Raw genomic sequence first — 13,977 nt, 5'->3', positions numbered from 1 at the left:
ATTGTTTCATATGTACATCCTCTAGAGTCTGGACTAATGCACGAATCTCCCATTCAGTGCCTAAAAACCATCAATACATAGGCTAAGTATATACAGCACATTGATGGATTGCAGATAAAGTATTGTTTGAAATCTGGATTTGTATATTTAAATCTTGCAGATTGGGAATATCCTATGGGATATTCAATATTTATTGTTATTTGCAGATCTGTCATCATAATGCATCTGTGTGGTCATGGATATTGAATGTGTAGTGCAATAAATGCTGTTAATCTTATCTTAATTTATAGCTGAAGGACCATTCAAGTGATAAGCCAAAACACAAAACAGTTGCTCTGTCTAATTATCACCTCATTAGCCAAGATAATTATCTACATGTGTTAACACATACATGATTGAACTGCTATTAACCTATACAATACTTGACCCAGACATTACAATCGTTTATAACATCAGCCAATAAGAAGCGTGCATCCCTCCGGTGCATCCCTAATTGGTCATAATGTCATGTTCTTTTGGAGTTGTACCACGGTATTGCCATGCAGTAGATTTTCAGACCTGTAGCGTGCTATTAAAAATGACTTGTGGTTTTATGTTGTTTTTTGACATGATACTATGGGTTTACCATGTTTTAAGACATTTACCATGGTATTACCATGTACTGTGTGTTTTACATTTACCATGGTATTACCATGTTTTTTGGACATTCATGACAGTACAATATTTTGGAGATGTACTATGGTATTACCATGCTTTTTTTTTTTTTTTACATGTACCATGGTATTACCATGTTTTTTTCATATTTATCATGGTGATACCATGTTGTGGACATGAACCATGATATTAGATTGTTTTTGGACATTTACCATGGTGGTATCATGTTTTGGAGATGTACTATGGTTTTATCATGCTTTTTTGGATATGTACCATGGTATTACCATGTACTGTATGTTTTACATTTACCATGGTGTTACCATGTTTTGGGTATTTACTATGGTAATACCATGTTTTGAATATGTACCATGGTATTACCATGTTTTTTGACATTTATCATGGTGATAACATGTGGACATGTACCATGGTATTAGATTGTTTTGGGACATTTACAATGGTGGTACCATGTTTTGGAGATGTACTATGATATTATTGTGCTTTTGTGGACATTTACCATGGTAATACCATGTTTTGGAGATGTACCATAGTATTACCATGTTTTTTTACATTTATCATGGTGATAACATGTGGACATGTACCATGGTATTAGATTGTTTTGGGACATTTACCATGGTGGTACCATGTTTTGGAGATGTACTATGATATTATTGTGCTTTTGTGGACATTTACCATGGCATTATAATGTTTGTTTTTTTAAATTATTATTATGTTTTTTTTTTACTTACCACAGTAATACCATGTTTTTGGACATTTACCATGGTATTACCATGTTTTGGATATGTAGCCTACTTTGGTATAATATTATTATTATTATTATTATTATTATTATTTTGAAGATGTATAGGCCTACGCACTATAGTATTACCATCATACCATGTTCCCTCCACAGCTGAGTTTTGTAGTAATAATGGTCAGAGTTATTATAGCATGTGTGTTGCTCCGCCTCCTGTTATGGAACATCTCACAGATGCTTTCCGTTTGAACACACTCATGATACACGCGACTGAGTTTGTGGATCTATCGGTGGAGTGAACACATATTCAACGCTCGAGGAGTATGGTCGGCATTCCAGGCGCTTTTCAATGTAAGTGCACTAATGTAAGATGTTTGTTCGTGTTTCTATTTCTTATATTATAATATATAATATATTTTGCCCCTTAAGAAAATGTAGCCGGGGCATCAATGGAGCACGAGCCCGAGGGGATCCTTGTCTGATGATGAGGAAGATTACTTGAACTAAAATTCAGCAATCGTGCCGTGTGTCCCGTATATCTGTCGGCTGCTTAGAATCAGAACTAGGGATGCCCAATTCAAGAATGAATCCTCCTTTTGAGTCGGTTCTTTTCAAAGAGTTGATCGAACGGTCTGAATTCATTTAAAATGATGGAGGACCGAATCCGAAAAAAATAAATAAAATAATAATAATAATAATAATAATAATAATAATAATAATATATATATATATATATATATATATATATATATATATATATATATATATATATATATATATATATATGCTATTTGCAAAGAAATTTAAACAATGAAAAAATTGTACTTAGAAATAAAAATAAATAATAATAATAATAATAATATATATATATATATATATATATATATATATATATATATATATATATATATATATATATATGCTATTTGCAAAGAAATTTAAACAATGAAAAAATTGTACTTAATAATATATATATATATATATATATATATATATATATATATATATATATATATATATATATATATATGCTATTTGCAAAGAAATTTAAACAATAAAAAAATTGTACTTAGAAATAAAAAATAAATAAATGTTAAAATCTGACATAAATGAGTATTTTTGCATTAATTTTGCTTGTATGCATCATTGTATTTCCATGTTTTTTCCACATTTATTTCTTTATACATGTATATATTCCCACAATATTTATTTCTATATTTGTCTATTTCTCATTTATTTGTCTGTATAGCAAAGAGGGGCGTTAACAGTAAATATGAATAATACTGTATCATTTAATGTGCAGCGTTTTTGTCCATTTTGTCAAGAGTATGTATAGTTGTATCATCCCATGAAATGACTTAAACAGCGATATACGATTCTGGTCATTCAATAAATAGAGATCATTCATTCCCTATTTGACTCAACCACAAGATGTCATTGTGGCCTCCAAGCTTCACTCTGGAGCACTCTTTTAATGCCTGAAGATGAAAACAGGTCCCCTCATTACCATACAGTCAAAGAAATGTATAAATAAATAAATGTAAAAATAAATCAATATGTTTATAAATTAATTAATGTATAGTAAATAAATAAATGTGGAAATAAATTCAATAAATGTATAAATACTCATTTATGTCAGATTTGAGCATTTATTAATTTATTTCGAAGTGAACTTTTTTTTTTTTTTCTTTGCAGGTATGTTTATTTATTTTTAATATTGTCACATTCGAGGGCCTGGGTATCTCAGAGAGTATTGACGCTGACTATCACCCCTGGAGTCGTGAGTTTGAACCCAGGGCGTGCTGAGAGACTCCAGCCAGGTCTCCTAAGCAACCAAATTGGCCCGGTTGATAGGGAGGGTAGAGTTACATGGGGTAACCTCCTCGTGGTCGCTATAATGTGGTTCTCGCTCTCGGTGGGGCACGTGGTGATTTGTGTGTGGATGCCGCAGAGAATAGCGTGAGCTTCCACACGCACTATGTCTCCGTGGTAACGCGCTCAACAAGCCATGTGATAAGATGCGCGGTTTGACGGTCTCAGACGTGGAGGCAACTGAGATTCGTCCTCCGCCACCCGGATTGAGTCACTACGCCACCACGAGGACTTGGAGTGCATTGAGATCTGGGTATTCCAAATTGAAGGAGAATCTATTTTTTTCTATGTGTTCTGCGTGAACGCCCTATATCATACCTGCCAACACTCCCGATTTTACCGGGTTTCTCCCGTTTTTCCACCCCTCCTCCCGCTGTACTCCAGATTTACAATTTCTCCCGATAAACTCTCGATTTTCTGCATTCACACATTGCTTATGAGAATGTATTAGACCTAAAATACGAGATCGTCCCGTATTTAAATAAGAAATTATGTGTCCCGTATCAAATCAATACGGGATGCGATTTGCCACGTATGCTGGTTTGATGGTGTCACGGCGAAATCGTTACAGGTCGTTAATTTAACATTGATATAAGTTGGAAATTTTTCATGCGGAGGGTAAGGTCCACACATTGTGCTGAAACTGTGTATTTTTTTTTAAATTGAAAAACAGAAGTTTCAACATAAATACCAGCAAGGGCATTGGTAGCTCAGTGGTTAAGAAAGAAAATCCACCGGCTGCCGATCCTCACACATACGAACCATGTAACATGTTTGTTTATAATGATGGTACCAGATATATGGTAACACCATTGTGTTTTGATATAATACCATGTCACTCTTTGAATACCCTTTTCACACCATGGTATTTAAATGGTGTATTGTATTTAAATACCATGGTACTGTAATGGCAAGCTGTGTACAGACCCTGTAACCCACACTAATCTGTTTTGAGGGTCTAGAGACGGACGGACCCCTCGCTTCTGTCTCACCGGAGGATTTGGTGTTAATCCCTCCGGCAAAGTTTCACACCATCTGGACTTTAGTGCTGCTCAGTACACTGAACTACAGGAGGCCTGTCATTGTGCCAGAACAGTGTTGTTGGGGTCACTTGTGCTTGGGAATAACACAGGCCATTGTTTTACCCCCGGTTGTATTTTCTTGCCCTGAATAACTAATGCATCTAATTGATGACGTTGAACTTGTGTGTTGATCCACCACAAGAGGGCGTTATAGGATGTGCAGTTTGGATGAGTATTGAAGATTGATTTGACATTTATAGCTGTACTTAACAGTGCTCTAACTGATTTTTTGGTATTATGTAAAAACAAAAACAAAAACAAAAAAGCAGCATTGAAGTTGCAACATTGAGTTCCTTGATTGTTGCCATTTCTTACATTTTAGACATCTTAGCAATTACCAAATGTCCAAAAACTATGGTACTGCCATGGTACCTTTTGAATCTTTGTTTGCTAGAGGAATCAGGGCACATTTACACCCCAGTGTTTGTGTAGATCTTTCTTTAATTTCAAGTGCTGGTGAGTACCAGTCCAGGTGTAAACGTGTGACTCTTGGAATTTGGGTTAAGCTTTTGGCAGGAGTTCTTGAAAAGAGGTATGTTTGAGTGTGCGTGTGTGTGTTTTGGCGTTGGGGGTGGTTAGATTCCTATCTGCTGACTTAGAGAAAGGAAACAAGGGACAAAAGAGTCCTTGAGGTTTGAATTAGCACTTTAATTGGTCTTGATCTCTCGCTTGCTGGGGTCTCCAGCGCTGGAAACACGGCGTTCTGGTCGTGTGGGAGAGTTTGTGCATGTCAGAAAGAGAGAGTATGAGCGGGGAATGAAGTATGGATCTCCGCTAGTTTGAGCAGCTGTTAGTGTTTAAGAAGGCCTCAGGCGAGGGCAGTCTTGGCCCGGTTCGACTCCATGAGTCTCCTCTTAAAGCTGCTGAGAGCGGGACTGTGTCCTATTAACAATTAACCAAACCCTTTGAGTCTCAGAGATAATAGAGGGGATACTTACCACACAATAGATGAGTTTTGGGGGGTTGCAGACACTTGAGTATCAGACCTAACTAGAATTACCATACTTTTTGGGAAGGGTCTGTTTGTCCCTGGAATGCTGAAAAGAGTTAAGGCCAAAGTATGGTTTGACTTGCGCAAAACGCACATTCTGTTATCAGCCTGGTTTTTCTAATCCGCATCTTTGCGCGTCGTCGGCGCATTTCAAAGTGAAATATGATTTTCTGTAAGACATCAAATACAAACATCTCTTTTATGCATCAATAACTGGTGTTGGAAGCCCCAAAAAGCTAAAAACTTTTTACCTGAGGCAGTTTTCTACAAAATTAGCCAATTTTCACTTGTCTGTGAGCTTGCTTATGTGAATAATCCAATGTTATATTTTAGATGTCCAGAACAAAATATGCGGTCCAGCAAGAAATGCATGCAAAAAAATAAATAAAAATAATAGCAAATATTTGATCGCTGATTGATGAAAAAAATGTATATACAGTATCTTTACAAAAGGGAGGATCTCAGCTTTCAAATGACACATAGACTGAGCTTCTAGTCCACTCAGAGGCCGAGATATACAATGAAAAATTGGGGGTGTTGCATGAACTGAAAATTAGACTGAATGTCTATGGACGAGCACATCTGAGAGGGCGAAAATGCATTACAGCGCCACCTACATTTCAGATCTGCATATTGTAATGGAAATTCTAGTACGTGCTGCCATCTAGTGGAATGAAATAAGACTTTTTAGAGGGAGATAGCGTGAACAGAACCAGAATTACATGCTTACAAAGGACAACAACAAAATATTGCATAAAAAAATAATAATATCTATTTATTATAACATTGTAAACATATACAATATTATTTATGAATAATTTGAGTCTTTTTTTTTTTTCGGGGGTTTTCTGAAAAATGAGACCATTTTTTTTAGTCCACAGTATGTGTAAATGATGCATCTTTTCAATTTGAGTGTGAAAAATTGCTGGCGGCAGCCCAAAAATGCCCTATACTTCAGCTGCTATCTAATTAATTAAAAAGTACTCACTTGAAACCAAAGTAGGTTTTTAAAAATTTGGGATATGGACTTTACAATCTGATCAACTCTTAGGCCTAAGTGCTTCTATTTAAGGTTTTGCAGATATAATGGAACCCAAAAGTGTGTCTATATTACGGCTGTATGCTGATTTGAATGAGAAATAAATTACATTGCACTTAATGCTTTTATCATGTACATTTACATGAGTATTTACGTTAATCCTGATGAAATCAGAGCAGTTAGATTCTATGCCACAAGCAAACAAACCCTAACAAATTATTGCCGAAAATATATGCAATAATTCCACTATCAGTGTGAAATAATAATAATTTAATTTTCCAGTTATCAGCCAATAATATATCTGCTGCTTATATAGGAACCATGATTTAACCTGCTAGTCTGTTGCAGGTGGTATTGTGGGGTATTCTTTCTTATTCTAGAAAAAAATTGATAAGACAAAAATCTGTACAGTGCAAGATGAGTCATACAATTTTTGGTTAGTTTCCTGGATAAGAAAGACTATTTCCGGTGGCAAGCTCAGCTGCCGCTGACTTTCTACGGCAGCTGCCGCAGTTTGTGGCAGCTGCCACTGACCTTCTACGGCAGCTGCCGCGGTTTGTGGCAGCTGCCACTGACCTTCTGCGGCAGCTGCCACTGACCTTCTGCGGCAGCTGCCACTGACCTTCTGCGGCTGCTGCCGCGGTTTGTTGCAGCTGCCACTTTCCTTCTGCGGCAGCTGCCGCGGCTTGTAGCAGATGCCACTGACCTTCTACGGCAAAAAGTGACAAGAGAAACACATCTGGCAACCATTTCAATTAATTTTTATTTCAGAGACTGTATTCAGATGATTCATAATAGGGCAATAGAAAGTTTATGTATGCGGCACATTTCATACACCATAATTAGAAATGCTTAGCGTAATGCTTAAAACATTAGAAAATAAAAACACACATCTTGGTAAAGTGAATATAAAAAAAATTATGTGTTGTGAAATACCATAAGCATATTTAGATATGCTTGTAAGATACACAGATATGTAATAAAAAGACAATGAAAAACAAGCATCACTAAGTGTGAAACCTGTGAATACAACAAAGAATAACGTGTGCTATCTTAATATTTACAGGGTGACACATAGTATGTTATACAGATTTGTTACTCCAGCATACGACTTGCTTCATATCAGAACAATCATAATGAATGTGATCCATCACCAAACAATTAACACAAAACACACACAATACACAACAATACAGAATAGACCAAAATAAAAAACACATTGCAACATAACAAACTGTGATAATGAATCAAAAGGTGTTATCATCACACACTTTATTTGATTGACTTTGGCAGCTGCCACAAACAGAGGCAGGTCAGAAGCAGCTGCCACAAACAGAGGCAGGTCTGAGGCAGCTGCCACAGACAGAGGTAGTTCAGAGGCAGCTGCCACAGACAGAGGCAGTTCAGAGGCAGCTGGCACAGACAGGCAGTTCAGAGGCAGCTGCCACAGACAGAGGCAGGTCAGAGGCAGCTGCCACAGACAGAGGCAGTTCAGAGGCAGCTGCCACAGACAGAGGCAGTTCAGAGGCAGCTGCCACAGACAGAGGCAGTTCAGAGGCAGCTGCCACAGACAGAGGTAGTTCAGAGGCAGCTGCCACAGACAGAGGCAGTTCAGAGGCAGCTGCCACAGACAGAGGCAGTTCAGAGGCAGCTGCCACAGACAGAGGCAGGTCAGAGGCAGCTGCCACAGACAGAGGCAGGTCAGAGGCAGCTGCCACAGACAGAGGCAGTTCAGAGGCAGCTGCCACAGACAGAGGCAGTTCAGAGGCAGCTGCCACAGACAGAGGCAGTTCAGAGGCAGCTGCCACAGACAGAGGTAGTTCAGAGGCAGCTGCCACAGACAGAGGCAGTTCAGAGGCAGCTGGCACAGACAGGCAGTTCAGAGGCAGCTTCCACAGACAGAGGCAGGTTAGAAGCAGCTGCCACAGACAGAGGCAGTTCAGAGGCAGCTGCCACAGACAAAGGCAGTTCAGAGGCAACTGCCACAGACAGAGGCAGTTCAGAGGCAGCTGCCACAGACAGAGGCAGGTCTGAGGCAGCTGCCACAGACAGAGGCAGTTCAGAGGCAGCTGCCACAGACAGAGGCAGTTCAGAGGCAGCTGCCACAGACAGAGGCAGTTCAGAGGCAGCTGGCACAGACAGGCAGTTCAGAGGCAGCTTCCACAGACAGAGGCAGGTCAGAAGCAGCTGCCACAGACAGAGGCAGTTCAGAGGCAGCTGCCACAGACAAAGGCAGTTCAGAGGCAGCTGCCACAGACAGAGGCAGTTCAGAGGCAGCTGGCACAGACAGGCAGTTCAGAGGCAGCTTCCACAGACAGAGGCAGGTCAGAAGCAGCTGCCACAGACAGAGGCAGTTCAGAGGCAGCTGCCACAGACAGAGGCAGTTCAGAAGCAGCTGGCACAGACAGGCAGTTCAGAGGCAGCTTCCACAGACAGAGGCAGGTCAGAAGCAGCTGCCACAGACAGAGGCAGTTCAGAGGCAGCTGCCACAATCAGAGGCAGTTCAGAGGCAGCTGGCACAGACAGGCAGTTCAGAGGCAGCTGCCACAGACAGAGGCAGGTCAGAAGCAGCTGCCACAGACAGAGGCAGTTCAGAGGCAGCTGCCACAGACAGAGGCAGTTCAGAGGCAGCTGCCACAGACAGAGGCAGTTCAGAGGCAGCTGCCACAGACAGAGGCAGTTCAGAGGCAGCTGGCACAGACAGGCAGTTCAGAGGCAGCTTCCACAGACAGAGGCAGGTCAGAAGCAGCTGCCACAGACAGAGGCAGTTCAGAGGCAGCTGCCACAGACAGAGGCAGGTCAGAGGCAGCTGCCACAAACAGAGGCAGGTTGATAATGCATTGAAATTAACTGATCCAACGGAATAAAGTCTGCTTGAGAGCAAATGATGCATTCTAATAGGCTGTTGTGTACCAAAAAAATTTAGCTAAACAAACATCCATTCTTTCTTACCACCAACTCACTTTTAAGACATTGTGAACCATTCGTAAAATTAGTAGGATAGTCCCTTCTTGTGAGCAAAGATGTTTCTGTTAAGGACATGAATGGGCTAAAGAAGACAGTGGCCAGAGATTAACGACCCTTTATATAGTCCAGGAGAAGATATGCTGGTCCCATAACACAATACCCCAAATGAATAATTAATAATGACACCAAATCTGCTGTTTGTGTTGCTGACAATAAACACTGAAAATTCTGTCTAACTTTTATAACTACAGCCACTTACTATCCAATAAAATGTGTTTTCACTGTCTACTTGTTGCTATATTTTTGATAGTTACTTTAATTAGATTCTGATCCTGTCTCCATGTCGGGGATCATTTATTATAAGTAATTAATGAAATTAACGTTGCCCTTGACCGGTCCACAATGCAAGTCACGCATGACCATACCATGTCGGCGCACCTAACCCCCAATACCCCCACCACAAACAGCGGCAGCGGAAAATCAGTGGCATCTCCCACAAACACCAGAAGCTCATTGGCAGCAGCCACAAACAGCGGCAGCTGCCGTAGAAGGTCAGTGGCTTCTGCCACAAACCACAGCAGCTGCCATAGAAGGTCAGTGTCAGCTGCCACAAACCGCAGCAGCTGCTGTAGAAAGTCAGCGGCAGCTGAGCTTGCCACCGGAAGTGCCGCTACTAGCTGCCGCTGCCACGATTTCAGCTTGCTGTCTCTCTTTAAATGACAGGCTCAAAATGGCAAATATGGCTATGAAACATTTACATCTGACTCTTTGTGTTTGTATTTGAATGTGATTGACCTCGTTTTCAGTGTTTAGCTACTCAGCAGGCCGCCTGTTTGTCGTGTTCCCTCCCGGGTCCATGTGCTAGCGTGTACATGTTTGTGTGTGTTGGATGTGTGTGTTATCTACACAAGGAAACACAAAGTGGTAATTGACATCAGCTTCGCCAGATGTTTCTTGTCGCCCACCGCTGTGTGGACAGGCTGGGGAAGGTTGAATCCAGATGTTGAGGCTCCGTAGCGAATAGTCTTATGATCAGTGAGCGACTGTTGCCCAGAATGTCAGTTTGCTGGTGACATGGACTATTATGTGACTGGACCTCCTGGAGTCGTGCCTCTGACCTCCGTGTAGAAGAGTCCATTCTGCCTTTCCTTATACGCCGATTCCTAACTCCCACCACAAACGTTTGCTCAGCTGTCTTCAGCTGGCTCTGTTTTAATACACTTGAATGGAATTGTTCACCCTGAAATTAAAATTCCGTCATTTTCTGACCGCCACTTTGAGTTTGACACCTGTGGGTTAATTTACCAGTGGTAAATTATCAGATTTGGCCAGAAAAACACGAAAATTCATTCAAAATCTAAAATAAAACATGAAATCCTTTCCAGTCTTCATGTGCAAGATGCAGCACACATAAAGCCTATCAATACAAGATTAAGACCAGAATTTCATAATGATTTTTATGTAATAATCCTCACAGCCATGGTTCAAGCTTAGATTTATAAGAATCACCCTTATTGTTCCAAACCCGTATGATGTTTTGAATCATGTTTGAGCTGCTCTTGGTGACCTGTAGCTCTCAAACTCCAAGTGCAGACAAAAAGTACCATTAATGTAGTCCATTAGCTTGGAAACGACTTGTAATGTAGCGCCCAAGTCATATGGACTTTGCTTTATTGATGCTTTTCTTTTTTTGTCCTTTTTGTAAACCATTCCTTTTAAAGGGATTTTGGCTTGTTTTTCATAGTTTCCCAGTCTCAGTTTCTTTTATCAGACAGGCCTCAGGGTTGAAGATTCCTCAAGCGGTGATGTGTATTGTTGTCGCTTGAATTGTTCCGCAAATTGTTCTCAGGTACTGATGGTTATCAGCTGCGCTAGCGGTGCTCAGGGTGCTTTGAAAACAAAAACAAATGAATTGAAGCTTCCCTAATGTTTAGTCTTGGGTTCTGAGTCGCTCTCGCGTGCACGTGAGTGGTGGGATTATTAGAGTATGGATGATTGTCCTCTGAACTTTCCGGCTCTTTGTGCACCGGTTGAGTTTAAAGGGGACAAAGAAGCTAGTCACTGAGCAGTCTATCAGAGAGGGGAGCGTTTAAGAGCTTGTGAAAGGGGCTTATCATGCCATTAAGCTTTTTAAAACCCCCACCATCCACACACACACACCTCTTCAAAACAGGACCGCTTGAGAATAACCCCTCCACCTCTTCAGCCCACATTTTCTTGATACCAGTTAAGCTTTATGTTGTCAAACCACTCAGATTTAAGAAGCTTTATCAGCACGGTAAAAAGCTTATTGGCTCCCAAAAGTATTTGGACACATAAGTCACACTTAAAAATGTTTGAATGTCATTGCATTTGATAGCAAAATATCAAAGCAAATCACATTCATTTTAAAGACAGATATCACAAGCACAATTCAAAGCAAAGCAGTTGACAAAAAGAAGTTTTTTAGGTTTCAAATGATATAGCAAAGATACTTTGTGTTTGTCAGTGTGTTACTGTCTCATGTTGCTCGTAAATGTGCTGAACTCCACCTGTGGTTCCTCCAACATGATCACACGGGAAGTCGGCATGCTGTTTCCGAAAGTTCTGGTACCCTAGGATCGGCAACAGTATGCCGACTCACTGGCATGACCTATCTCCCACTGGACATATTTGGAACGGCTCAATGACAATGACTTCCCCCCGTGGCTCGACTGGTAGCAGACTGATCTCACAGTGATAACAGAAAGAGTAGGTCGAATTTTCTTTATCTAAAATCGCCGTATGAAATTCGTAACACTGCCCCATGTGTCCAAAGCGGTAAGTGTTCTTGTGTGAGTGCCATTTTCTGGGTGTAATGTCCGCTGATGTGACATGCATCCAGATGTGACACGCTTCAGGGTGCGCCACAGGGGAAAGCAATTGAGCTGGAGCCATTTTAGACATGTCTGTGAGGACATGGCGGTGGTCCGTGAGTCGGCATAATGTCGCCGATCCTAGTTTATCGGAACTACCGGAAACAACATGCCAACCTTCCCAGAGATCATGGTATCATGGTGATTGCTGGTAGCGCGTTGCGTCAGTTGCACAGTTCAATCTCCAATCAAATGAGGAAGTAATTGCGTTTGTATAAACAATCATGAGCATGATAAGGAGGTTGCATTTTTATCCCTAACATTGCATTTTGTCTCTACTAATGGTTAAGGTTAGATTTGGGTTTTGGTTGGGGGGGTAGATTAAATAAATAAACATTTCTCTTCACTGTTTTACACCCTGTTCAGCTGAAAACAATTATTTTTACAACTGGCTTCTGGATGTAAATGGATGTCACACTTGTTTATATGCTCTGAAACACTTACCGCTTTAGCTTCTGGAGGCAGTGTTTTCAAATTCAGTCAACGTATACCGATTTCAGCTGAAGAAAAATCGGCACACACTTGCCGATTTTTATGTGAGATAAGGCTGGTTCCTCTGTGTGAACATGAGGGAAACTGACTTCATAATTTACTAAAAATCACCAAGAAACCTGTTGATTAAAATTCACCATAAGCAAAAATGTCTCCAGCAGCATTTGAGATGCACAGAGCACACTTGCTTTCATATTCTGTTATTTAATGCAATGCCATTCACACCGTTTTATGAGTAAGTTAAGGGTCCAAAAACTTTTTGGGGGCCGCTGTATACATGCAATTTAGAAATCAAATCAAAACAATGGTTCATTTTTCACTTTAACTCTTTAAACTCTTTTCTTTCTTTCTTTCTTTCTTTCTTGTTGATGGGAAATCCAGCTGTTTTGTGGCTGTCAGTTGCCGGTGGACCATTATAAAAAAAGAGGTTATAATATCTGCTTCACTCCAGACTGTGAGAACTTCAGCAGAGCGTTGACATTGAGACCCGCTGTGTGTGTGACTGATTCTCTCTGTCTGTCTGTGTCTATTCATTTTTATCCCCCATGCTTTAGGCCATAGGTCGCATTAAACAGATATCTATGTCACATTTCAGTGATCCATTATATTTCCATCTATAAATATATATCCTCGTGCAACCCTGCATCCTCATGCGCTTAAATTATGTTTTGTCTTTGCAATACTCTATGCATAATTTCATTTTATTTAAACTGACTGATCTCAGTTCAGGACACTCTGGGCTGTCAGTAAAGGGTTATAATTTAGACGCACGAGTCATGTGACAAAACAACATGGTTCCGATCTCAGCAGAGTTTGTCTTTGGGAGACACGCCAACAAAACTATATCTGGTAAGAAACCTAATTAAGTTTTCAAATTGAAACCTGTGTTGTCAAAAGATTAGAGTCTCTAGTTTCATCCAATATGACATTTTTAAAATTTGAGCGATTTATCGTGAAACGCCACAATGACATTATCACATAGAGATTTTGTTTGCGTTCAAACGATGGAAAATGTTGCTTTCAGAGGCTTTATATGGAGTTAGGATGAAAATAAGGTGCATTTCTAACTGTTCTGAGACCAGTGCAGACAGACAGCACACTGGAGGTTAGGTCATTCACTAAATAGGGAGCTAGGGAGCATCCTATAGCTTTCTATGCAGCCAAGTGCATTCACTCCTAAAATCCGACCAAATGTTCAGTTTCAGGCTGCAGATGATGTTTGGATCACTCAA

At 40.3% G+C, this 13,977-nt stretch overlaps 1 protein-coding gene across 1 annotated transcript in view; it reads left to right on the top strand.

Annotated features, from left to right (window-relative positions):
* Positions 1 to 1,637: 1,637 nt before the first annotated feature.
* LOC127449561 (protein CBFA2T2-like) overlaps positions 1,638 to 13,977 on the top strand; it is a 56,362-nt gene continuing 44,022 nt past the window's right edge. The window contains exon 1 of the mRNA XM_051713075.1: positions 1,638 to 1,759. Coding sequence (XP_051569035.1) covers positions 1,732 to 1,759 — 28 coding nt within the window. The 5' untranslated portion in view covers positions 1,638 to 1,731. The remainder of the gene's footprint in view (positions 1,760 to 13,977) is intronic.

This window comes from Myxocyprinus asiaticus, chromosome 12, assembly GCF_019703515.2.
Source record: "Myxocyprinus asiaticus isolate MX2 ecotype Aquarium Trade chromosome 12, UBuf_Myxa_2, whole genome shotgun sequence".
Classification (NCBI taxonomy): domain Eukaryota; kingdom Metazoa; phylum Chordata; class Actinopteri; order Cypriniformes; family Catostomidae; genus Myxocyprinus; species Myxocyprinus asiaticus.
The sequence above is the reverse complement of the archived record's forward strand: the minus strand, read 5'-3'. Positions and strand labels throughout refer to the sequence as shown.